This window comes from Cavia porcellus, unplaced genomic scaffold (assembly GCF_034190915.1).
Source record: "Cavia porcellus strain 051 isolate PalLab524CR breed Dunkin Hartley unplaced genomic scaffold, mCavPor4.1 scaffold_7, whole genome shotgun sequence".
In the NCBI taxonomy this organism is placed as follows: domain Eukaryota; kingdom Metazoa; phylum Chordata; class Mammalia; order Rodentia; family Caviidae; genus Cavia; species Cavia porcellus.
The window spans coordinates 73,211,875-73,238,089 of record NW_026947490.1 but is presented as its reverse complement, the minus strand read 5'-3'; the positions used below and the strand labels follow the sequence as shown (position 1 = coordinate 73,238,089).

Genomic DNA, 26,215 nt, shown 5'->3' with positions numbered 1-26,215 from the left:
TGATGCCAGGCCCTTCTGTGTCACACATGCACATTACCAGGCAGCAAGTGTCACGTGACATTAAGTTGCTAGACATGTAAGTAATCAGCCCTGCAGTGCGGGCAGCTCCTTCCTTCCACCTGGAGGGCTTCTCCCAACCTCAGCTTTCATGTTTCTCACCCTCAGTCCTGCACCGCCTCCGGAGACCTTAAGAGCTACAGTGGTCATGGCAAAGCAGTTTACCCAAGATACATTTTTGGCCCTTTTTCTTTTACTCTAAGACAAAATTTCATTAAGTTGTTTGGGCTGGGCTTGAATTTAGAATCTTCCTGCCTCAGCCTCTTGGGTAGCTACAATTACAGGCTTGTGCCACTCTACTCAGCTAAGATACAGAATCTAAGGTACTCCATATGCCTTTATTATTCAACCATTCCCTTAATGGTGGGCCATTTGTTATCTCCAGTGCTTGCTGCTGCAGGGAATATCCTTGTGTGTGTATTTTGAGTAAGTACTGGTTATTACTGCAGTAAACTTTCTTAGAAGAGGAACTACTAAAGATCTTTTGTGTATTCTGTTTTGGTACCAGGCTGCATCCCAGAAAACACTGTATGAAGTGCCCTTTTTTATTTTAAAGGGAGTAACACAAAACAGTAAGATGAAACAAAACAGAGTAATATAAAGTACCTTTTTCTTACATTTCAGTTATTACTGTTGAAGACACTCCAGCATTGTGTCTAAATCGGTCCTCTCCATTCCTCAGTAGAGCCTTGTAACTGTTTTCACACAGGGATTTTACATGGTTTTGTTGTTGCTATTTTTGAGACAAGTTTCTGCTTTGTAGTCCAGGCTAGCCTCAAACTAGGAGGTCCTCTTGCCTCAGCCTCCTCAGTGCTGGGATTACAGCAATGTACCACCTCCCTACACTCAACATCATTTCCTATTTGTACTTCCTATATATATTATGTTCCTATATATGTTACCGCTCCTGTTGTTTTATTAACAAAGTTTTTTCATAGCAATTTAAAGTTCTTTTTGTTGTATTTACCAGTCTGTTCATGGACTTTTTAATACTGCTGCCGATTCTTTGATTGTACTTTAAGTTCTCGGCATGTAGTCATCTAAAAGCAGTAATTATATCTTTTTCTGTATCAGTAGCTGTGACTTTTGATGTGCATGTTGTAGAACGGATGTAGGATGCAGCATGTCTGAATGCTTAAGGTTATATACTATGTCTATAGCCAGCCACCCATGCCCTTGTCCAGCTGCATCCCACAGAAACAGTTGTGCTAGCCTCTCAGAACCACTGGCCTTCCCTAAGAAATTGCGTTTACAGCTCTGAAGTTTGGCCGGTGTTTCCTTCCCCACTTTCAGGCTCTCTGGCTCACTCAGGCAGCCCGAGTTTTTGGTGTAGCTCAGCTTTCTTAAGGACATGGAGGATGAGTAGTTACAATACCCATCTGTAACTGCTCGTTTATTCTCCCTACATTACTTGAGCCATTCTGAGTAAAACGTTATCATCAGTACAGCTGCCAAAAATCCTTAAAACGTTTTTGTTATGCTCTCAGAAGTCAGACAAGGATGACTGTATTATGCCAGCATACAGTATCTGAGATGGAAAGGCCAGCTGAGGGCAGCTGCTGTGGCTGTTAGGTTACACAGGTGATGTGTGGATTGGCCTATGGTATTTTTGAAAATGTCTTGATAATGCTGAAGGAAATGGGAGCGTCTTAAAATTTTCATATTACTAATTTTCAAGTAGGTGCTGTTGCCAGTTGGTGCTGTGACATTTTCATTCTGATGCTTTGGACCACTGGTTTCCTTCCTGAAACCACTTGTGTTAAGCAGAAAGGTTTGGGGGCTGGGGATTTAGCTCAGTGACATAAGCACCTGCCTTGCAAGCAGGCGGTCATGAGTTCGATCCCTGGTACCGATCAAAATGAAAAAGACAAAAAAAAAAAAAAAAGCAGAAAGGTTCTGTTGTATTTTTGTCATCATCTTAAAGGTGACGCACACACCCAATCACAGCATGGCTAAGTGCTCCAACATGCCTGGAGCAACATCCAGGTCACCTGGTGATGTCCCCAACAGCTCTTAAGCTCGGCAAGCCCTTACTCTGCTCTTAAAAGTTAAGGAAGTGGTTATGATTTGGGGTAAGAGGGCCCACCTGTCCAGTGTTCCATAAGCCACTGTGCTTGCCAGCAGGCGCTGTAAGTACCTGTGTCTAGCTGCAGCTACCTGTATGGCAGCGGAGTGCTGTGAACACCAGGTAGCCACCCCAGGCTAAAAACCAACAGAATTCTCTTCCTTTTACAACCGTGGCTAGTTACAGGTCTCCTCATGGGAATCCACAGCAGGTTCTCAAATGTTGCTACATGCATGTTAGAGTCATGGCTGATACTCTCTGTAAATGTGGCAAGTATCAGTGACACCAGTGACATGTCCTGAGTACATGTGAAGACTGGTGATACCAGTGTTTCAGGCTGAACAGGGTTTCTGGGTGGGATGTGAGCCAATGTGGACTGAGGTACTCTGTGTGAGTTAATCAGAATTAACTGTCATTTCTCCAGCACTAATCAGCAGTGTCCTGGGGTTTGCCTCAGCGTTGGGCACTGGCATAGACAGCAATGGAAGCTAGCACTGCTGACCCACTAGCACTGTTTTAACCTGAACTTGGTTAAAACCTTACTCAGCCACTTGCCTAGAAGTACCAGAAATGGACCTCCCCCTAGGGAACACCAACCTCAGGGCCGCCCTTCTCTCAGGCTGCTGCTATCCTGAGTCAGTCTCCCAGTCACCCTTGTGGATGGGGCCTGTCTCCCTCTGGAAACCACCTGTTCCAAGCAGAAAGGTGCTGTGATCTCTCTGACATCATCTCAAAGGGACACAAACACATCTGAGAGAGAAACAGTTAAAACAGGCCTCCTTCTGCTGGCAGGGCATGTGGTGAACGCAGTCAGCTCTGGAGCTGAGCCTCTTCAACTCCAGGCATTTTCGTGACTAACTTAGCATATTCCTGGAGACCATCACCTCTGGTACTGTGATTTCAGTTCAGCCTAATTAAGTTGTGTAGTTTATTGGGTTTTATTTACCAAAATACTTCTTCAATCTCACCAATTGCAGGTAACCAGTTCAGTGTATCTTTGTAGTATAGATACAACACGTATAAATATTTTTACAAAACTACTATACCATGAACACCATCTGTAATGGTGTTTAGTTGGGCCAGGGATTTAGCTCAGCCACATAAGCGCCTGTTTTGCAAGTGTGAGGTCAGAGTTTGACCCCCAGCACCAAAAAAAAAAAAAAAGATGTAACACACACTTTTCCTCCTTGGATATAACAAAATCTACTAATTTCTCTGTCATTACACATTTCTGTTTTAGCAACTTAGACATTATAAAACAATGTCTCAAGCAGCATGTTGGTACATCCAGATCTGTAAGTTACTACGTAACTACCCTAAGTTGCTTCCTTAGGATAAAGTCCTAAGGATGGAATTGCAAGCTTTCAGACACGAGTAGCTTTAAAGCCTTAAGGTGTATCTGTTACATCCTGCTTCCACACGAATTCCTCTGTGTAGCCACTGCCCAAACTACAGCTCTCCGCACAGGTGAAGACAGCCAGGATGCCCCAGTCCACACTCGTGCCCAGTCTGTCTGCTTTCAGGTGGTTGAGCAGCTGTGGCATGACCTGAGGACAAGGACACTTGGTGAGAACACTCCTTCAAAGCAGGGAGCACCCAAGCCCTCAGAATGATACCGTACCTTCCATACTACCATCCTGACCCATGTGCACCTGTGACACTGGTAACATCTGCCAATGTCCAAAAACGTAAGGCAGGGTGGTTTTCACCAAAATACCCCATACCTGGAACTCAAAAATTCTCTTGGCACCACAGGGACAGTCTGGAATATCCTTGTCTTGGGGAATATTTTTACCAGAAATCCAGATAGGCTCAACACCTCTGCCGTATCTGAGAATCTAAAACCAATGAAGACCATGTTCAAATTATTAGTATGTCGTTGTTTTCTGGTAGTAACAAGGCATTTGATGATCAGAGAGCAACTGTGTGTGCCCCTACACATAACAGAGCACGGACTCCAGGCAGTTTCATAGTATGCAGTGCTAATGTGTTCTTCATTCCTCAAAGACATGATTTCAGTTTATTTCCCAGATAATACTTTTTCTACCTAGGATGTTAGAATCTTAATTTGTAAATGTATTGTGAAGGAATGAAGAATATGCCCATTACCAGATTCTATGTACAAGGTACTGAATTCATAGTCATTTTCATATACATGTAAGGAACTTTACACATTTTAAAAAGGACAAACACCTACTGAAATATACGTCTGCATTAATCTTACAAGTGGGTGAGTTCATTCTAATTAGCTTCCGGTAACGCTTCAGTGGTTTCCCCATGATTTTCTTTCTGCTAAAAATAACCTTTTTAGTGTTCAGGACACACAGTAATTCTCCCTGTAAATTTCTTGATACTTACTTAATCCACTGACATTCCATTTTTAGGAATGTAGCTGAGTTATCTTTATTGATTTGTATTTATGATGAGGTAAGTATGAGAAAAATACATTTTATGCCCAAGGTATCTACTAGAAAACTTGAGTGAGCCATACACACACAATATATATATGTATGTGTGTGTCTGTGTGTATATACATATATATATTATATATATATATAATCCCTGCACATATAAATAAAATCAGTGGTGCTGAGCCCCATGTATCTTAGGGAAGATCTCATTCTGCTCCCACCTGATGCTCCCTTTAGAAAATGACTCCTGTGTGATAAACAGATCCTAACTATTAAGTGGAACATAACTGCCAACATTTTTCTTTGTGGCCCATCAGTAATAAAATTTTTAGAAGCCTATTTTTATAGGCTCCAAAGGAACACTAGCTTTCTTATAACGAATTCTCAGGGATTATGCTTACAAAATACAGCTGGGGAAAAAAAAAGACACATGAAGAGATATAAATTCCATTTTACCTGCTCTGGTTCATGGGCTATCTGAGTTTTAAACTTCTGGAATATGTTATCTTCTCTAGATTCATGCCTGGCCATGGACTCCAACTCTTCTTCAGGTGCTTCTCCTGAAAAACCACCACAATTATGAAAAATCTAAATAATCTCTGTAAGTGAACACTCTTACTATGTAGTGTTCCCTTCTTAGTCATGCTGACTTCCAGGTGGTCCACATATTATATAACTACTGTGCAGGCTGCCTTATTCTTCTCTTTAAAAATTCAAATTAAAAGAATAGACCCAAGTCTCAGGACCGTACCCAGCACATCACTGAGCACCCAACACATCTGAGCTTGTTATCACTACTCTCTTAATCTGCCTGGGCTCCTATATCGCATCCAGCCTTGCTGAGCCACTGGTGTTCCCAAGAGCTGGTGGCTAAGCGTCTGTAAGGTGTATCACAGTATAACCTGGATGTCCTGAATCAGATAAACTGAATGAAAATTCCACCACTCTGATGAGCTTGGAAAAACGTTAAGTGATCGTGTTCACTGGCCCAGCCATGACCCACAAAAGGACGGTAAAGGCCTTCAGACCAATGCTCCACCAGGTACAAGAGCCAAGTTTGCTGTGACCTTAGGGTGATTCAGTGCTTTCTCAGTCTACAGCCACCACACCGCCCTGAACGTGCCCGAACTCCCAGTGCCTTCTCAGGGTCTCCTGTGTCCTGCCAGTCTCTTTACCCAGGAGCCTGAGATGGAGCAGGACTCAACGACCTGCAGGGATCATTTTCCCCTTCCACTTTATTTTGGAACATGTTAAACATATACAAAAGCAAAAACAGTGTAGTGAATCATCATAGACCAGCAATCAGCTTCAACTAAAATTTCTCAAGTCCTCCAATTCAGTTACTCTAAAGTAAGCTCCATTCAATATCACTTTATGAATAATTCAGATACATACCCCTGAAAAAGTCACCAATTTTCAAAATCAGATTAGTTCATAAGCTGTAATTGTGAACCATAAATTTAAACACATTTTATGTGTTTTAACCTACTGAAGTTTCTTGTTAATAGAATACATCAGTTCACACTATCTTGTGTGCCTTCCTCTGACCTAAATGACGTAACTCTTATAATTTCTGATAGCTTCCTTGATCTCTGTTACAGTCATGTTCCAACATTATCTGAACACTGAATCAACCACTTCTTGTTTTGTAAAAAAATGTTATTTATGCATTAGAAATACCCAGTGCTAGTGAGCTAATCATTATCTCTAATCCTTTATAGTGATTGCAACACATAGTTCATGATGCTTGCAATGGAAACTAAGAACGGAGTTTTTATTTAATCTTACACATCTATGTTAACTTTCTCCCAGGTCCAGTACACAAACATAGTGACTCCTGCTTTATTTTCCAATATACAGCCATTTCAAAACAGCAGCAATACTACCAAGTGTTTATTAAAAACCTAATTCTCTTTTCATTTTACCTTCCAGTTTTCCCTACCTTTAATAAAGGTGAAGCTTTCCCACTGTTTATGCTTTTCATTCAATTCCTTGTTCATGACACAATTTAGAAAACACCCCCAAAAAGAGACTCTAGCACCTCCAAATCCACTAATGGTACACTTTTCTTAACATACCAAGTTCTTTCTTTCTAGCATTGTATTTGTTCATCTACTGAAACTCTGAAACCAACTCCTTACCCATGCTTTCTATAATCTCAGAGTCTTCTTCCTTTTCTATAACTTCAGGCATAATGTCTTCTGTTTCTATCACAATTTCAAATTCTGGGAAAAGGAAGTTGTGGTCTGGAACTGTATGGTCCACATGATCTAAAACAAAAAAAGTTACAACTATCACAAATTACCTATTTAGTTTTGAAAATGGTATAAAAGTTTTCTATTTCTAAAGTATACTTATGCATTGCTTGATATGTTCTGAGACCTGTGTCGTTGAGTTATGCCATCTTTAGAACATCAGAATAAACTCAAAAACCCCAGATTAGACAATGTAAGCTAATCACTCAACCTAGCCTTATGAGGCAATCAAGAGACATGACAAACACTAGATGGTAAGACTTCTGCCTGTGTAACATGGCAAACCATTTTTCAGTTGTTTTCCTAAGAGGAAATGCTCTAAGATAAAAAGTACGGTAAACATATAAGCAGTATAGTTACCTATCACCAAGTATTACATGTACATGGTTGTATGGGCTATACTTTTACATTACTGGCTGCACAGGAGGTCTGTTTATACCAGCACCACAAACATGTGCAATGTGTTACACTGTAACATTAGCATTTTAAGAGATTACTGCTGCATAGTCCCACAGCATAAAAGTTTTCCTTGTTACTATATGCAGGTATGTTAGACTGGAGTTATAATCCTTATAACATCTATTAAATAAGATTATAAGAATTTCCATGCTATCGGGGCATGGTGGCTCACACCTGTAATCCCAGCACTCAGGAGGCTGAGGTGGGAGGATCCTTGCAAGTCTGAGACCAGCCTGGGCTACAAGGTGAGCTCAAGCCCAGCCTGAACTGTATAGTGAGACCCCATCTCAAAAAAAAAAAAAAAAAAAAAAGAATGTCCATGCTGCTTTCTAGTTGTTCTGAGTTTGTTATATAGCAAAAATGCTTGTATTAAGGCAAAGCTGGTCACACAACTGATTTAAGAGTTCAAAGATGCTCTTTAATAAAGGTCCATGGAGGGGCTAGGGATTTAGCTCAGCGGCACAAGCGCCTGCCTTGCAAGCAGGCAGTCGTGAGTTCAATCCCTGGTACCGATAAAAACGAAAAAGACCAAATAAATAAATAAAGGTCCATGTTACCAGTTACAAAATTTTGGAAAGTACAGTACAACAACTCTTCTAATTTTAACTTTGGAATTAAACTGGAAGTAAAATAGTTGGGTTGACAGAAACTCTTGGAACTGAACGGAGGTTTAGAAGAAAGTGTTACCTGGTGTGCAGGTCTGCTTATGTACCGATCTCCAGTCTATTAGCTGATGCTCCTTACTACAGTAATGCGCCTGGTGGCATCTGGAGCATGTTTTAGGGGCTAAACAGCCACACACCCTGCAGAGGTGAGTGCCAGGTTTAAGCTGGAGACACACATCTTCTCCTGCATCTGGGGGACAAGTCTCAGAAGGTGGCTCAAAGGAGTAAAACTCATTTTTCCTAGGTAGCTGATTCCTAAAAACTAGACAAGAGAAAACTATAAACATTCTCAGTGAACCAAAAGAACAATTCAAACGTCTGAGCCTCTTAAGCACACCCTGTAAAATGAAAAAGTATTCAATTAAAACATAAAATAACTGCTTTCAGGGAGCTTAGTTTCCAGAGACAAGAAAACAAAAAATGAAGGGCTTTTTAAAATCCAACAATTACATTTGTTTGGTACAAGCAATGAAGTGTGCGCTTGTAGCTGACTCGAGGAAGTTAATGACAGAAGTAATCGTTTTCCAGAACCCGTCTTTCTAAGAGACAACTTTCTACCTGAACGTATCCATCCAAATTTAGTACCCACTGATTAATCTAAAGATTGGAGTTAGGCAACAGCGTGGACAAGACAAGATTCCACAGGAAACACGCAGAAGCCCAAGAGCGCTCCAAGTCAGCGCCGGACCTGGGCAAGTCGCTTCCGGCCACCCGCGCAGACCGAAAGGCGCGCCTCGGCCTCGGCCCCGCATCGCCCCGCCCCGCCCCGCCCGGGCCACGCTCTCACCCTGCTCGGGCCCTGCTCCGACCCCGCTCCGACCCCGCTCCAACCCCGCTGCGCTCCGCACCTCGGAAACCCGCACAGCACGGCGGCTCGCGACAGCAGAAGAGGAAGAGGCTGCGGTGGAACGCGTCGGCGCGGCCCGGCAGCGGAGCATATACCTGCAGCAGGAAGGCAAGGGGTCGCCCGCAACGCGGGCACGCCAGGACCCCGGGCCCGGGCAGACCGGCCCCGCTCAGCCACGCAGGACGCCCGCCCACCTTGCTAGGGAATTGCGCGCTGCGCAGCCGCCACGCCGGGGCCTCTTCTGCGAAGCCCAGCTCCACAGCCCTGGGTCCAGCGACCGCCATGATAGCACAGAGATCACGGCGCCGGGCACTGCCTGGGCGGAAGCGGATGTCGTGTGCCTACGCAGAAGGCGGGAGCAGGTGCGTTACCAGGAGACCAGAGAGAAAGGCGGAAGTCGAGCGCCACACCGGAAGGCCTGACAGGAGGCCAACATCCGGGGCGGAACCGGAAGTCGGCTGAATGTGGGGACTGGCCCTGGAAGAGTAGGCTGGAAGCAGGGTTTAGCTGCTGAGAGCGAGTAGAGGTTAGGATACGTTTGCGATGTGGAATGAGAAAAATCTGGCGGCGTTGCCAGTCCTTTGTGTTCCTACTTACGGCCTGGAACTCGGGAGCGGGGCAGCTGGCCACGTGTCCACTGGGACTTAGCCAGCGTGGGCGGTGCGTGAACACGTGCCTCTGGGCAGGAGCCAGGCGCGGCGCCTTCGGACTGGCCCCCTTGGTCTACAAGGATGTGGGTACCAGTGAGCTTGCAAGCCTTAGTGGAGAAACAGGCAGTGAATGTTAAACAGAGATACATTGAAGCAAAAACCCAAAAATTAGGGCCCCTGGAGAACCTCTGCCACGCGCCGCCATTGCCGCCCCTAGGCCCCAGGCCCAGTACTGATTTTGCGCTTAGAAAGCTGACACAGGAGATGAAAAGACTACGAGTGAACACGTGTTGCTGGATAATGATTATTAGACACACTCTAAGAGACAGACATAGGCCAGGAGCACCCAGCATGTGGGCGCCGCAACACAGAGAAGGGGCAATGTGTCCCATGCATCATGCGGGGAGGAAACCTCAGGAAGGGGCTCAGGACTGGGTTCCTACTAAACTGCATTGGAAGATTTTAGTAAAAGGAGATCAGTGTGCCCAGACATGTGTCCAGCGAGTTCATACCAAGAGTGAGGGATTTCCCTTAAACCTGATGTTGAAATTTAAGATAAAACAAGTCACAATTTGATTGGGTAACAGTTTTGTGGGCTATGAGAGTTAACAACGTAAAAGATACTAATTGAAGCCAGTTGAACATATCCTTAACATCTCAAAAGACAACATCCACAAATGGAAGGAAGATTGTATTAGTGTTTTTCTTTCTTTCTGAAACTTCAAATTTGTGCAGGCAGGATCATAAGTTGTTTTATAGAAGAGGGTTTGAGTAATGTGAATATATGGTTGAGCAGTTTTCAAAAATGGAAAAATTCTGGGGTTAGGGGCTAGGAATTGAAGATAAGATAGGGAAAAGTTTGGATTGAGCACTAGGAGTTGGGGTTAGAGTTAAGGGTATCAGGAAATAATGGAGATTGGGGTTGGTATTGGGTTGGGAATACAGTTTGGGATGAGGATCGAGGTCAAAGTTGGAGTAAGGCTTGGATTTAGGTTTAGGGAATTAGCATGTTAGGGTTCAGGGTTGGGAGCAGTGTAAAAGTATGATTGGGGTTCTGGGTTTAGGCTTTGAGTTTTGGGTTTGTGCTAGGATTATGGTCAGGATTTAGGTTTGAGGTAGGGTTAGGGTTTGATGACATTGTCAGTCAAGCTAGGCTTGTTAGGAATTGGGTCATGTCTTAGAATCAGGGTTCAAGGATCTAGGGATTAGGGTATAATGTGTTGGGATTAGGGTTAATTGTTTAGGATTTGTGTTAAATCTAGGCCATGATTAGAACAAGGGTTAGTGTTAGGGTAGAGTTAGGTGGTTTTTTAGAGGCTGGGATAAGGACTTAGATTGGAGTTAGGCTTAGAGTTGTATGTCAGTGTTAGGAATAGAGGTAAGTGTAATGTTAGGGTTAGTGTTATGGCTAGAGTTAGAGTTATTTATTAGATTGAAGGATACCGTCTCAGCGATTATAGCTTTTTTTTTTTTTTTTTTTTTTTTTTTTTAGGTTTACCACCAAGTATACTGATAAATTACTTAGGAGAGCTAGTAAATTTTGAGAAAGGTGAAAATTTGTATCCCACACTAAGCCACCTTATCTTTGACAAAGTTACCAAACATTCACTAGAAGAAGGATAGCCTCTTTTTTTAAAAAAATTTTTTTGGTCTTTTTCATTGTTATCGGTACCAGGAATTGAACTCACGACTGCCTGCTTTCAAGGCAGGCGCTTATGCCGCTGAGATAAATCCCCAGCCCTGAAGGATAGCCTCTTTAATAAATGGTTCTGGAAAATCTGTCTCTACACATGCTGAAGATTAAAACTGGACCCATGTCTTTTACCATACACTAAGCTAAAATTGGGGTGGATCAAAGATACTGATACTAAGCCAGAAACATTAAATCTGCTACAAGATAGAGCAGGTAAAACTCTTGAAGATATTGGTGTAGGCAAACACTTCACATAAAACTCTGATTAAGCAGGAACTGTCACACAGAATCAACAAGTGGCATTTCATCCTATTGAAAAACCTTACGCACAGCAAGAGAAACCACCAACAGAGTGAAGAGACAACCCATACGTTTGACAAAATGTTTATCAGCTGTACCTCAGACAAAGGATTACTATCGAGAGCATAAAAATAATTCAAAAAAATCAGTCCTCCCACATTTAAAAACACAATCCAAAAATGGGCACCTGAAGTAGAACACACTTCTCAGATGAAGAAATAGAAACAGCACAGCAACATCACTGGTCATTTGAGAGATGCAAACTAAAACAATATTGAGATTCTCCCTCACCCCAGAAAGAATGTCCAGTACCAAGAAAACCAATAAGTACTGGAGAGATGGTGGGGAAAAAGAACCCTTCCCCACTCTTGGTGGGAGTGTAGCTGATGCAACCACTGTGGAAATCAGTGTGGTGATTCCTCAAAAAACTAGGACTGGTGGTCCCATTCAACACAGCTGTATCCCTTCTGCTATCTTCCTAAGAGAACTAAAAAAACATCAGACCACAGCAATACATGTGCTCCCATGTTTATAGCAGGAAACAACCTAAATAGTCATTGACTGACAATGGATGTAACACTAGTTGGCCATTAAAAAAGGATAAACTGGACACATAAGTAAATGGATGCAACTTGAGAACACACCTATAAGTGAAATCAGACACACATGTAAACATCTTGTCTCACTAGTGTGAGAAGCTAAACATATGTGTGTATATACATGTGTATAAAAATAAGATAGGGGGTTAGGGATTTAGCTCAGCAGCATAAGTGCCTGCCTTGCAAGCAGGCAGTTGTGAGTTCAATCCCTGGTACCGATTAAAAAAAAAAATAAAATACGTATACTACTGGTTTCACTGGAGAAAGATTTGTGCAGGCCGTATGTTTTATGGTCTGTTGTTTTTCATCTCATGCAACTTTTAATATTGTTAAACACTCAAAATGTGCTGCAAACCACATTATTTCTCATCACTCCTGTCAAGACTGCTATTTCAAGAAATGAATACTCAAAAGCTACCCTTATGTGTAAACAGTGACTGATTGGCTGTCACATTAAGTAAAAGGCCAGAAAAGAAATAATCATACCTACCAACCTTCTATTGTGTGTGAGGAGCTTTCCTGTGTCCTTCTGGCCAATAGTGACTGTGCTGACATGGTGTTTCCAGTCATTTTTCTTCACTTAGTGACTTTTTTTTTTTTTTTTTGGACTTTTTGAGACAGAGTTTCACTATGCAGTTCTTGAACTTGCAACAAGCCTCCTGCCTCAGCCTTCAGAATGCTGGAATTATAGGTGTGTGCCACCACACTGAGCTGACTTTTTTTCTTTCTTTCTTTTTTTTTTTTTTTTTAACTTTTTATCGGTACCAGGGATCGAACTCACAACCACCTGCTTGCAAGGCAGGTGCTTATGCCACTGAGCTAAATCCCCAGCCCTCTGGGCTGACTTTTTTAATTGAAGCTTTAGAAATAAATTATTATTATTATTATTTGTCTTTTTTGAGGCGGTGTCTCGCTATGCAGTTCAGGCTGGCCTTGAGCTCACTTTGTAGCCCAGGCTGGTCTCGAACTCGCAATGATCCTCCCACCTCAGCCTCCTGAGTGCTGGGATTACAGACGTGAGCCAACATGCCCGGCTGTTAGAAATAAATTATTCTGAAGCAACTGAAACTACACCATTGTTAAGCCAAAAATAGATGTTATTGAACTTATTTCAACCAATCATAGGAATTCTACATTCAATTGAATATTTTACATAGTTTCTGCGTGTTTAATGTAGTCTATGTAGTTTTGTGTGTTATAAAAATTTGTTACAGTTTTAACCAACAATCCTTCACTGAAGGGCGGAGTTCTTCCCCCTTACACCAGGTTTGATCTGCTCCTGGATTAACGTCTTTGCCACCACACAGATGTGTGGCTCTCAGAGACCCCTGACTCCTGCTGCAGTTCGTGCAGTCCTGCTATGACTGCAGCTGCTGTTGCTGTTGAGCTTCCCAAGTTCAATGCTGTTGCTGCTCTCCAGACTACAATGACCATGTCCTCCTGTCTTGGCATGCTGTGCTTTTATGTGTTGTGGTTACACTGTTTTAGCTCGGTTTCTTCCTTGCTGTGCTCTGCATCTGTGGCTAGGGAGATGGAAATATTTATTCACCTCCTACAAAGTTCCAAACAGCTGAGCGCACCCCCCAGTCTTCCTAGGAAACTGGTTGTCCAGGGCACCCGGGATTTCTCAAGAGGCAGCTTTCCACAGAGCATCATTGAACATGTTCATTGTGCCGCCTTGGTTTGTCTTTATCACGGTTCCTGGAAGGGTTGCTTTAATGAGTTTTGTAGTAATGGAACCTTTGGATTCTAGACAGCTCTGGGCTTGTAAGTAGATCCATCTGTCAGTCACTGAGAACGCAGAAAGCATCCGACTGGCAAGATCAGTTGTGTTGATGAGGGTCGGGAATACTTGGAAATGCCAATGCCAATGAGCAGCTGACAGAGTGACAACTGTGGACCTTGGAGGCTTGTGCCATCCACTGGAGTATTAGCCATTTTTGCCCTGTGAGAGTGACAGCTCACTCTGCTAGACTTAATCTTTTTATTTTTATTTATTTATTTTGGTACCGGGGATTGAACTCACAACCTCGTACAACTTAAGCTTGTCATCCTGGTTATGCTAAATTTCTCAACGTTGAACTGTCATCAACTGATTAAGTTGCATTTTTGTTTTGTTTTGTGTTGTTTTTCCAGTAAACAGATATTGCCTTCCCAGGGACGGAGAGCTGCTAGGACCTCAGCCCTTCTTGACTCAAGCTTGTTAGTCTTTATGGCAGAGGAGTGCTCCATTGTATGCATGTACCCGATTTTCTGTATGCATTCATCTGTTAATGGACATATGTGCTATTTACAAGAAATAGCTATTACATATTGTGTTGCTATAACTTGCTGGTATAGCAATGTGGTACAATTTTTTTTTTTTTTTTTGTCTTTTTCTTTTTTGTCGGTACCGGGCATCGAACTCACAACTTCCTGCTTGCAAGGCAGGCGCTTATGCCGCTGAGCTAAATCCCCAGCCCCGGTACGATCTTTTTAACTGTTTCAGGAAGATACCTAGAGGGGAACAGGTGACTGAAATGGAACCTGCAGTTCAGTTTTTCCGTACTGGGGATCAAGCTCACAACCTTGCACTTGCCAGACAGGTGCTTGTGCCACAGAGCTAAATCCCTGGCCCCCCATAGTTCAGTTTTTAAAGGAATCTCTGAATTGATTTCCGTAGTGCTCTTACCTGTTTGCGCTCCTGCCAGCAATGGAGAAGGGTTCCTTTTTCACCATAGACTTACCAGTGTTTGTTATTGGTGGATTTCCTGATGATAGCCCTTCTTTCTGGAGTAAGATGGAATCTCTAAGTTGTTTTAACATGCACTTTTTGAATGAGCAGTGATGTTTATAAGTTTTTCATTTATTTATTTGCTGTTTGTCTTTTTTCTGAGAAGTGTTTGCTTATTTCTTATACCCATATTTGCATTAGGTCTTTAAATTTGTGGGTCTGATTTTTTATTTTTTATTTTTGATATATTCTAGATGTTAGCCCTTTGTATGAAGAGTAGCTGGTAAATTTTTTCCCATTCTCTTGGTTATTTCTTCAGTGTTGGGTTTTCTTTTCTTTTCTTTTCTTTTTTTTTTTTTTTTTTTTTTTTTTTTGCTTTGTTTTGTTTTTGAGATGAGGTCTTGCTTTGCAGTTCAGGCCGAACTTGAACTCAGTATGTAGCCCACACTGGCCTCAAATTCACAGCAATGCTCCTGCCTCAGCCTCCCAAGTACAGGTGTGTATCTCCATACCTAATTTTGTGGGGAGTTTTTTGCCATGCAAAAGCTTTTTAATTTGATGTGCTCCTAGTTGTTGATGCCGTGAAGGTGTTTGACCCCTTTGTCAATGATAACATAGCTGAGTGTGCTTGGACTTGTCCCTGCATATTCTAATCTGCCCCATTGATCATCAGATTTTTTTTCCTGTCAGTAGCATGCTGCTTTTATCACAGTAGCTTTGTAGTATAATTTTACATCAGAGATTGTGATATATCCTACCCTGTCCTTCTTTCCCAAAATTGCTTTTGCTATTCTGTGTGTCTTCTGGTTTTATATGAATTTCAGGATTATTTTCTCTGGTCCTGTGAGGTATGCTATTGGTATTCTGACTAGGAATGCATCAAATCTCTATAGCAGTTTTGGAAGAATGGTCATTTTCACTATATTTATTCTGCCTATCCAAGAACAAGGGATCTTTCCATTTTCTGACAATGTCTTCATTCGCCTTTTCAGAGTACTGTGGATTTTAATGTATAGATCTTTTACCTACTTTGTTAGATTGAGTCCTAAGGATTTTATTTTTCTTGATGCCACTATGAAAAGTGTAGTTTCCCTGATTTCTAAGGTTTAGAGAGGTCACATCTGGGAAACCTAGCACTTCCCCTCAGCCAGTATCTCTTACACTTTTGTATCAGATATTTAGTAAATATTTTTAAAATACTTAGTCGTTGAAAGAACTGGTTTTAAAAAGTGATTTATGGTGAGTTCTTGAAGTTTGTTTTTGCAAGAAAAGAAACCGGTCTGGGGTCTCCACAAGAAAGTAATGCAATGGGGCTGGGGATTTAGCTCAGAGGCATAAGCGCCTGCCTTGCAAGCGTGTGGTCCTGAGTTCGATCCCTGGTACTGGTAAAAATACAAAAAAAAAAAAGTAATGCAAATCACAACGAAGTGCACCTGGTGGGGGACTGGACAAGGACCCTTCTGGGACCAAGTGAAAAGCTACTGTCTGGCGTTAGGGGAGCCCAGCCCCGCCCCCGGCAGCCTCCGGAGGGTTCCCGGACAGGTCCAGCGGTTGTCTGGAAAACAGGGGCTAAAGCGGGTGGGGCCTCGGACGGTGGCGCTGGTCTCTCGTGGCTTAATTATTTGCTTTCGTATTTAATTTTGCATTCATAATTACGACACATTCCTCAAATGTCGAGGGCGATGAGGAGAGAGGCCATCTGCACTGCCCACGTGTGTTCCTGCAAGCCCCAGTGGAAGAAACCTGACCCAGGCTGCCGAAGTCAGTGCGCCTCCCTGCGACTGTCTCCACTCAGAACACACAGTTCGCCTCTCCACGGCTCCCACCATTGGGTAGTTTTAAAAGTTCTTCTCTCGTGGACCATACAGTCATTATACAACCTGGATCTTGTTGACTCTCTTAAGGATAAAATAAGGAACAAAGAAGCCGCTACTCAAAGGAGGAAAGAAGCCGCTACTCAGCGAAGGACCTCCAGGAACTACAGCAAGGATGAAACACACACCGGTTTAGGAATAGACCTATCCTGCAAATTGGGAAGGTCGTGTCAAAAGAAATAGTCCAATTTCACATCTTCCATCTTTGCAGAGGGACCAGATGAAGGACAGACTCGGCCGTTCCGCCGTTTTCTCTCTTGCCCTCATCAAAGATGGCGCTCTTGACTTCCTGCGCGGCAACACGCAGGTCCCAGGACCTGCTACACTTCCGCGGGCCTGGGTAGTTTGGCTCAGCCGCTGGCGATGAGGGCCTGACCGTCCTCTCTCCGAGACTTTCGGGGCTGTCCGGCGGCTGTCACAACCTGCGCCGCGCCCGGTGTCCCCGCGGTGGGGCTGGCGGTTGCTCCGGCCATGCCCACGGCCGCCGCGCCCATCATCAGCTCGGTCCAAAAGCTGGTTCTGTACGAGACCAGAGCCGTGAGTACCCGCACAGTACAGAGGGCTGCAGCCGGCCGGGTGGGTGCGGGTGGGTTCGGCCTCCGCTCCTTGCTCTACCCCAGCCCCTGACCCGCCCTGGCACAGCGGTGGAGGAAGCCAGCCCTCCTGGCCACGCGCGGGCCTGCGCTGCGGGGATTGCGAGCGAGACTTCAGTTGCGGGTCCGGCTGCTGCACCTGCAGACGGGGGCGTGTCCTACCTCGGGCTCCGCTCCCGAGGGGTTTCTGGGGTTCCTGGATCCTTTTCAGCTTCCAGGAAGTCTGTTCACGTTCTAGGGTCCATTGCTTCCTAGAAGGGTATGGGAAAACTTGCCCTGTGACTGGTATCTCCTGCTTTCTTATCCCATGGTATACCATCGCTCTGATTGGTGTTGATTACATGCACTTTCAATGCTGAAATGTTTTAGTTTTTTTTTTCCTTAAAGAAAACCTTTTTATTTGCTAATTAGTTAGGATAACATCTATGTTATTCACTTGATTTTTCCAGCACAAAACTGAATTACATTTTTTAAATCGATTACTTCAAATGGTCATATAAATAAAAGAAAATAAACAGATAAGTTGTGGCTGGGTAATAGGTTCCTAGTTTAGGGAATAGTGTTTATAGAACTTCATACTTTGTCATTTCTGTGGTTGGGAAAGCAGGCTTGATACAGTATAACTTTTCTAAATTGTGTACCACAGTGACAGTAGGGTCTGTGTGACACTTACAGTATGGCATGTAGTGAATACTCAGGCAGCACTAGGCTCAGTACCCAGTAAGGCACCTCCATGAAATGTGGGTCGTCTCAGAGGTGAATAAGAAGGTTCTTATTCTGACTTTTTCTCAATTGCAACGCACACCTTATAGTATGTCTGTCTTATAGTATGTCCGGTCATGAACATAGTAGAATCATTGAGCCTAAATTAGTTTTGCTGATACCTCCATTTGATTAGATCCACACCAGAAAATTAAATTGTCCAATATACTGTACTTACAAGAGGACTGACTGAGATGTTAAGTGTTTTTTCTAAAGCACAGCTCAACAGTATAGAGCTTTTTTTGCTCAGGTTCAGGTGCCCTTATTCTGAGGAAAGTGAATCCTGAATCTCTTAGTTTGTCATTCAAAGCCATAGATAACTTGCCTTCAATTTGTCTGCCTACTCTAATATCTAATTTAATACCAATTACCCTGCATTAATTGAGGATCTGGTATGCACCTTTTTTGTGCCTTATTTTATGGGAAAATTATATCACCATCCATTTCTTCTGTCTACCATGTTTTTCTGCCATTTTCCCTTCTTACAAAGCCTCACCCCTTCTTTTCCTGTCAAAATCTTTACTGATCCTCACAGCACAGATCTGGTACCTGCCTCCCAAACAGTAGGATGTTAATTGATGCTAATTGAGGGAAATTAACAGTGAGATCTGTGTTCTAGAACTCAGCTACATCCATTAGCCCCCTGAGTTTTGGAAATTAATTCTGGCCAACTTGGATATAAAAGGTTGGTGCATTGGAAAGGTGCTAAGGAGCCACTGTGTGGAATCCCTGGAGGATCCAACTCCCCCAGTCTCTGGGAAAGCAGAACAAGACAGCAGGTTTGAAATCCTTCTCAGGGTGCTGCCAGCATAGGCGCTGGGAGAGTCCAGCAGACTCAATTAGGACTGGATCTCTGCCCTGAGGGACAGTCAGCATTGCCAAGGAGGCCTGGCAATGACCCAGGTGGCAATGACCTCTTCCACCTAGGGAAGGCAGGGCCCGGTCCCTCCTAGAAACATCTGGTGCACAGAAGCCTCAAAGCTATTTCTTTGTTAGTTAAGTATTTTCTGTTTTATAATTTTTACTTTAAAAAGATAGAAGCAGAAGTATTTCAGTTATAATCTGAAAGTTTAAAACATGTTTCAAAAAGGTAAAAAATTTTTGGCAATAAATAATTTAGGAATCTAAAAAATAATTTAACTCATAAAACCACCAGGAACTCAATAATATCACTGCTATTACTACTATTATTTTCTTTTTGAACACAGAACAGTAAACACTTTTATTCCATGAATTAACCAGGAGGATTTATTTGCCTTTCAGGCCTTAGTTTTCCTCACAAATCCGGCTCCTTGCCTTCTTGCACCATAGCCATCTGCTGGGCTGCACTGGCCTGGTGTTGATGCAGTGCAGGCCTGAAGCTGGCCCGGCTGCAGCTGTTCCTCCAGAAGACTGAGGATGCTGGCCTTCATTTTCCTTTTGAATTTTCTTTTTTTATTTACTTACTTTTGTGGTGCCAAGTCTCAAACCCGTGGTCTTGCATATGCTAGACTAGCACTGTACCACTGAGCTACATCCCCAGCCCTCTTCTTTTGAATTCTCTTTGATCATTTTTTACTGAAAATCCCTTCCTCCTCAGAAGTCAGCTTGGCGCCCTTCTCGTGGGATTCCTACCCTGTCCATGCAGTGCTGTCGCTGTCGGTGAGCACAAAGCAGTTCTCCCCGGTCTTGGTGTTGACCAGCTCCTTATTGGATGCACCGTCATCAAGATCCATAAGCCTTGTTTTTGGAGCACCACACTCAGCAGTTTCCCACATCCAGCCTCAGGGCTCGGTACTTCTGGCCTGCTCCTACTGGGACTGTATATTCCCTAGGGCCGATCTTAGTGTAGGCTGCAGGGCGACCCAACTCACACTCCGCTTTTCACGGTAGGGCAGTCCGTAGCCCCTGGTGTTTGTGCTGCTGGTGCCTGTTGTCCTGGGAGATGCTCGTGTGCAGGAGGCAGGACTCTGCGCTGCCTCTGGCCCCTTCTGGAGTCCGCGCACTGGCCAGCCGCAAGCTCAGCTCTTCAAGGTTGACTTCTCATTGGACTGAAATGAAATGATTAGGACTTTTAATTTGATTTGTTTTTATTTCTCATGGATCTGATTATGTAGAACATCAGGCTTGGGTTCTAGCATCTTTGCTTTTGTTTTATTATGCTGCCCTGTGGCTCCTGAGATGCTGCTCTGGTCTGTGTCTGCCCTGTCGCTCAGGGCCAATCCAGCCCCACAGTTACACAGTTCAGTGCGATGAGGAGTGGCCCGCTGGAAATTCAACACACTGACGTTATCGTGGGTGAAACTGTAGCTTACCTGAGGTGGCTTCAATTTACAAGAAACCTTGCTTAATAATTGATGCACTAGGCATCTTGGCATCCCAACAAAGAATAAGCATACAGGGTAGAATTTAAAATTGGTAGCTGAGCTGGGGGTGTAGCTCAATGGCATAAGCGCCTGCCTGGCAAGTGCAAGGTCGTAAGTCTGATCCCCGGTACAAAGGGAAAAACAAGTAATTTATAAAATTGATAGCTGAACAGGACTGGGGCTGTATGTATCTCTGTGTGTATTGGTTTTGTTGTTTTGTTTTTTTGTCCTTTTGGGACAGGATCTTGCTGTGCAGTTCAGGCTGGCCTTGGGCTCACTTTGTAGCCCAGGCTGGTCTTGAACTTGTAATGATCCTCCTGCCTCAGCCTCCTGAGTGCTGGGACAACAGGCATGCACCACTGTGCCTGGCTTGTGTTACTGTTTTGTAGGAATGAAAATTGTCAGGATAATCTTACTCTTTTAGCTCAAAATTGTCAGTGTGTTTATATGTAGCCATTTATATTTGTTTTCTGCCTCTTTCTGTAAGGGTCTAAGGTTGCTTTCCTGCCACCACTATGCAGAAAAACACAAGAACAATGTTGTGAGGAATGCATCTTTCCTAGCCTTGACTTGTGTAATTAGAGAGCAAGAGTGAGCAGTCCAGGAATAATTGGCTGAGGAGTTGGAGCAGAGGATGAAAATACCATATGTAAACAGAGAGAAGCAGTGACTGTGTGGTTTAGAAGATGATGTGGGAAGTAGTTAAGTCTCACATTTGTTGCTGGGGCAGGGCAGATGAAAGCCAAGATTAGGTAGAGCCCTCTCTCTTGATAGGAGGAAAGGAACTGCCCTGTCACTGTAGGGGCCTTTATTTATAGATTTAGAGTTTAAGGTCACAGACACCGCTTTGCCTAGTAATCTGCAGGTGTGCCAACCTAGGGGCCTCATGTTTCGGGCCCGGAGTCGTTTCTGCGTCTCACAATGGACAGTCTTCATTCTCGGGCCTGCTGGTTGGCCCCAGCAGGTGTAATCAAATTCCAGCTTCAGTGGCTCCTAACAGTCTGTTTATATAGGAAGTCCCGAAGGTCTAGCAGATGGATTTGGACATCCGTTTTGACTATGCAACTCACTCATTCTGGGCTAAGTAACTGATTCTTGGAATTGCCAAGCTAGGGGAGTGGCAGGCCTGCATACTGTTAGACCTTGAAAGCTAATTTAAAGGTATTCTTTCTAAAAGTACACTTAATCCGAAATTTCTAGTGAAGTGGAACATTAACGGAAACTGTTATATGACCTGAAGTTTCTCCCCTTTGAGTAAGGCTGCTTTCCTTCCCTTAGATGCAAAGTGATTGATTAGCCTGTCACTATAAGAGGAGGTAATAATGTTAGTGGATACTAAGTTTCTGGTAAACTCATTGTCTGTTGTATTCCATTTGGATTTCAGTATATATTGTAGAAGCACATTCATCTTTATACCAAGTCACCACTGGTAACATTACATACTAAAATTTTAAGCTATTCTTTCTTCTTTATTTTTTGGTACCAAGGATCAAACTTACGACCTTACGCTTGCTAGGCAGGTACTTATGCCATTGAGCTAAATCCCCAGATCTAAATTTTTTTTAATCTAAATTTTTAAAAAAAAATTTTATATAAAGAAAGACTAAACAAAACAGAAAATGGGTAGAAATAATACATACTTTCAAAGAAAAAATAAACAGTAAGAAATCACTAGTTGATGTTTACATATTGTTCTTCTACAAATAGTTGGTCAAGATACAAAAATGGAATATATAAATGAGAATTCAAACAGCGAGACTGCAAACAGTTCTGTTCAACTATCCATCAAAAAATTAGTAATATGGTTACCAATCCTATATGCTTAAACATACATGCAGTTATCCATATTTGTTCATTTCATCATATGTTAGATCAGTTCTCGTAAACTGTTTATAGATTCTACACATGCATGAATCTTAACATGTATTTCTATCCTTTCTGTATTAGAGGGAGAAATGCAACAAAGCAAGACAAAACAAAACAAATTCCTATAAACACGTGAAATGAAAAAGACATATAAAACCGCTGTACAAGGAATTCTACCATGGTTACTGTGTTGTCTCTTGTTATCTCCAATAGAATTGGCTATATCATCAGACATAGTATATTTGAATATATCAGTACATAATAGTATTAATAAAAACACAACTTTGTAGATAGTGTAAAACTACAAAAAACAGGTAGTAATCAAACTAGATTGGGTATCATAGTGAGTTTGTCATCTTCAGTGTAGTTGTCTATACTCTCAGACTTGATACTATCAATCATAACAGTTTTGAATAAAATCTGTCAATACCAAACAGCAATCAAACAAACCAGATTTAACTAAGATCAGTCATTATAAAACAGTATAAGTTAACAGTATAAGTTAACAGTATAAGACAGTATAAGTTATACAGGGCTCCAGATTAAGCTAATGGGAAATTAAAGATGATTACTGTTCTGTTTTTTTTTTTTTTTGTCTTTTTTTTTTGTTTGTTTTTATCGTTTTTTTTGTTGTTTTTATCAGGGTTGAACTCCCGACCACACACTTGCAAGGAAGGTGCTTATGCCACTGAGCTAAATCCCCAGCCCGATTACTGTTCTATATCCTGTTAGTTTTGGGATAGCTGTCTGTGCCCTCAGATCTAGTGTAAGTAGACAAACTGGGACAGAATAAAATCTATCTAAGGAGAGTGGAGTGAGTAATATGGGTTTTAATTATACACTATTAACAGTATCTTCTGCCATCTTTTTTAAGACTCTCCCTCCCCTTTCACTCCCCCAGGGTGCACTGTGCGTTTTTGGGTCTCACCAACACCCTTGGTTTTAAATTGGGAGGGCAACCTGCTATTTACCTAAGTGGTTCCAAACCTTCTCTCTCCTGGACTTGACCTCTTGTTGTATTCCTTTACCTATTAAAGCCTGTCTTTCCAATCTATCCACAAATACTGGCCTAGACCTAAAATTTTAAGCTTTTTTTTTTTTTGTCTTTTCTTTAAAACAAATCTTTCTTTCTTTTTTCCAATTCTATTTTATTCAAGGATAAAAAGAAGGAGAAGAAGAAAAAAAAGTATAACAAAATTTCAAACACATCTGTTGGGGCAACAGTGGTACTGTCATTCTCAAATCATTCATCCAGAGCACAAGACATCTGTATTTAATTGTCCAAACAATACCAGCACAAATCTTTCTCTTCAGCAAACTCAGAGAAATCACTAATATAACTTAACTGGTTTTTTTTTTTTTTGTCTGTTTCCTTTTTATCAGTACCAGGGATCAAGGCAGGCGCTTATGCTGCTGAGCTAAATCCCCAGCCCCCTGACTTAACTATTTTTATATACATTCACATACACATATACATATGTTGTTACAGCTTCTCACACTAATGAAACAATATGATATTTACATGTGTGTGTCTTATTTATTTCACTAATGAGTATGTTCTGAAGTTGCATCCATTTACCTATAGAAGTGTCCGGTTTATCCTTCTTTATGGTGAATAGTACTTCATTGTATAAAAAAATACCACATCTTGGGCTGCGGATGTAGCTTAGTGGCATAAGTGCCTGCTTTGCAAGCACGCAGTCGTAAGTTCCATCCCTGGTACCAAGAAACAAAACAAAACAAAACTGTAAGGTAAAATTTCCACATCTTTTTTATCCATTCCTCAGCATTTAGGGCATTTAGGTTGTTTCCAAGATCTGGCTATTACAAACTGCTGGTATAGACATGGGTGCACATATATCACCGTGGTGTGATGTTTTTAGTTCTTTTTTTTTTTTTTTTTTTTTGTCTTTTTCCTTTTTATCGGTACCAGGGATCGAACTCACGACTGCCTGCTTACAAGACAGGCACTTATGCCGCTGAGCTAAATCCCCAGCCCCATGTTTTTAGTTCTTTTGGGAAGATGCCCAGAAGGGGAATAGCTCAGGTGAATGGAACTTCTAGTCCTAGTTGTTTGAGGAATCTCCACTGATTTCCACAGTGGTTGCACCAATTTGCATACCCAAAACAGTGGAGAAGGGTTCCTTTTCCCCCACAGCCCCCACAGCATTTATTTTGCTGGATTTCTTCATGCTAGCCATTCTTTCTGGGGTGAGGTGAAATCTCAGTGTTGTTTTAATTTACCTCTCTCAAATGACCAGTGGTGTTAAATGTTTTTTCATATATTTATTTGCTGTTTGTATTTCTTCATCTGAGAAGAATGTATTCATCTCAGATGCCCATTTTTGGACTTTAAATCTGGGAGGATTGATTTTTTTGAGTTCTTTGTCTGTTCTCTATAGTAATAATTTGAGGAACAGCTAGAAAACATTTTCTCTCACATTGTGAGTTGTCTCTTCACTCTGTTGGTAGTTTTCCTTGTTGTAGAAAAGCTTTTCAGACAGGTAAGATCCAAGTTGTTGATTCTTTGTGATAGTTCCTGTGCAATCTGGGTTTTGTTCGTAAAGTCTTTGCCTACACCAGTGTCTTTAGAGTTTTAACTACTCTGTCTTTCAGAAGATTTAATGTTTCTGTTTTAATATTTAGATCTTTGGTCCATTCTGATTTTAGCTTAGTGCATGGTGAAAGATAAGCATCCAGTTTTAATCTTGGGCATGTGTAGAGCCAGTTTTTCCAGCACCATTTATTAAAGAGGCTGTCTTTCTTTCAGGGAATGTGTTAGGCACCTTTGCAAAAATAAGGTGGCTTAGTGTGTCTGTAGTGTTTCTGCATCTTCTAATCTATTTTATTTATCTTTGAGTCTGTTTTTTGGCAGTACCACACTGTTTTACCACAGTAGCTTTATTGTATAATTTCAAGTCAGAGATTGTGATTCCCCCTGTCTTGTCTTTGTTGCCCAGGATTGCCTTTGCGATTCTAGATCCTCTCGGGTCCAGACGAATTTTAGTATTTTTTTCTCTAAATTATGTGAGCTATACTATTGGAATTTTGATTGTGATTGCATTGAATCTGTATAAGTGTTTTGGAAGTATAGCCATTTTCACTGTATTGGTTCTTCCTACCCAAAAGCATGGGATATCTCTCCATTTTCTAATATCCTCTTCAATCACCTTTTTCAGAGTACTGTAGTTTTCAATGTAGAGGTCTTTTACATCGTTTGTTAGATTGATTCCTAGGTGTTTCACTTTTTTGGATGCTATTGTAAAAGGTATTGTTTCCCTGATTTCTTTCTCACTGAGTTTGTTATTTGTGTATAGGAAGGCTATGGATTTTTGAGTGTTGACTGTATAACCAGCTACTTTACTGAGTTTGCTGGTTGATGGTGGTTTTTTTTTTTTTTTTTTTTTTTTTTTTTGGTACCGGGATTGAACTCATGACTGTGTGCTTGCAAGGCGGGTGCTTATGTAGTTGACTAAAATCCCCAGCCCTAGTTGGTGGTTTTGGGGACCTTTTAAGTAAGAGTATCATGTCATCTGCAAATAAAGATAGTTTAACTTCTTCCTTTACTATTTTTATTCCTTTTATTTCTTTCTCTTATCTAATTACTCTAGCTGAAGTTTCCAGGACTATGTTGAATAAAAGTGGAGACAGTGGACATCCTCGTCTTGTCCCTGATTTTAGAGTTAAAGCTTTCAGTTTTTGTCCACTTAGTATGATGTTGGTTGTTGGTTTGTCATAGATGGCTTTTATCAGATTGAGGTAAAGACCATCTGTTCAAATTATCTGTAGGGTTTTTATCTTGAATGTGTGCTGGACTTTGTCAAAAGCTTTTTCTGCGTCTGTTGAGATGATCACATGATTTTTGTCCCTGGCTACGTTAATATGGTGTATTAAATTTATGGATTTATGTATGTTGAACCATCCCTGCATTCCTGGGATGAATCCCACTTGATCATGGTGTACATACTTTTTGACAATTTGCTGCAGTTTGTTTGACAGTATATGGTTGAGGATTTTTGCATCAGTGTTTGTTAGAGAGATTAGGCTGTAATTCTCTTAGT

At 42.0% G+C, this 26,215-nt stretch overlaps 2 protein-coding genes across 5 annotated transcripts in view; one reads left to right on the top strand and one right to left on the bottom strand.

Moving 5' to 3' along the window:
• Positions 1-581: 581 nt before the first annotated feature.
• Positions 582-9,107, bottom strand: Pdcd2 (programmed cell death 2). 3 transcript variants are annotated; one of them, XM_063253841.1, is made up of 6 exons: positions 8,761-9,106; positions 7,935-8,174; positions 6,675-6,803; positions 4,990-5,093; positions 3,744-3,960; positions 582-3,669 (listed from the first exon to the last, which is right to left on the bottom strand). In XM_063253841.1, exons 1-6 carry the CDS (start codon positions 9,041-9,043, stop codon positions 3,572-3,574), a joined length of 1,071 nt encoding a protein of 356 aa, XP_063109911.1. In that variant the 5' UTR covers positions 9,044-9,106; the 3' UTR covers positions 582-3,571. The 3 variants fall into 3 exon arrangements, with proteins under 3 accessions (XP_063109911.1, XP_063109913.1, XP_063109914.1); XM_063253843.1 differs by having other exon boundaries at positions 3,847-3,960; positions 8,761-9,099; XM_063253844.1 differs by lacking the exon at positions 3,744-3,960 and having other exon boundaries at positions 8,761-9,107.
• Positions 9,108-16,497: 7,390 nt separating this feature from the next.
• Positions 16,498-26,215, top strand: part of Fig4 (FIG4 phosphoinositide 5-phosphatase) — a 112,217-nt gene continuing 102,499 nt past the window's right edge. The window contains exon 1 of one of the 2 annotated variants that reach the window (XM_063253840.1): positions 16,498-17,125. In XM_063253840.1, the coding sequence (XP_063109910.1) occupies positions 17,060-17,125 (66 nt within the window). In that variant the 5' untranslated portion in view covers positions 16,498-17,059. The remainder of the gene's footprint in view (positions 17,126-26,215) is intronic. The other variant, XM_063253838.1, reaches the window with a different exon arrangement.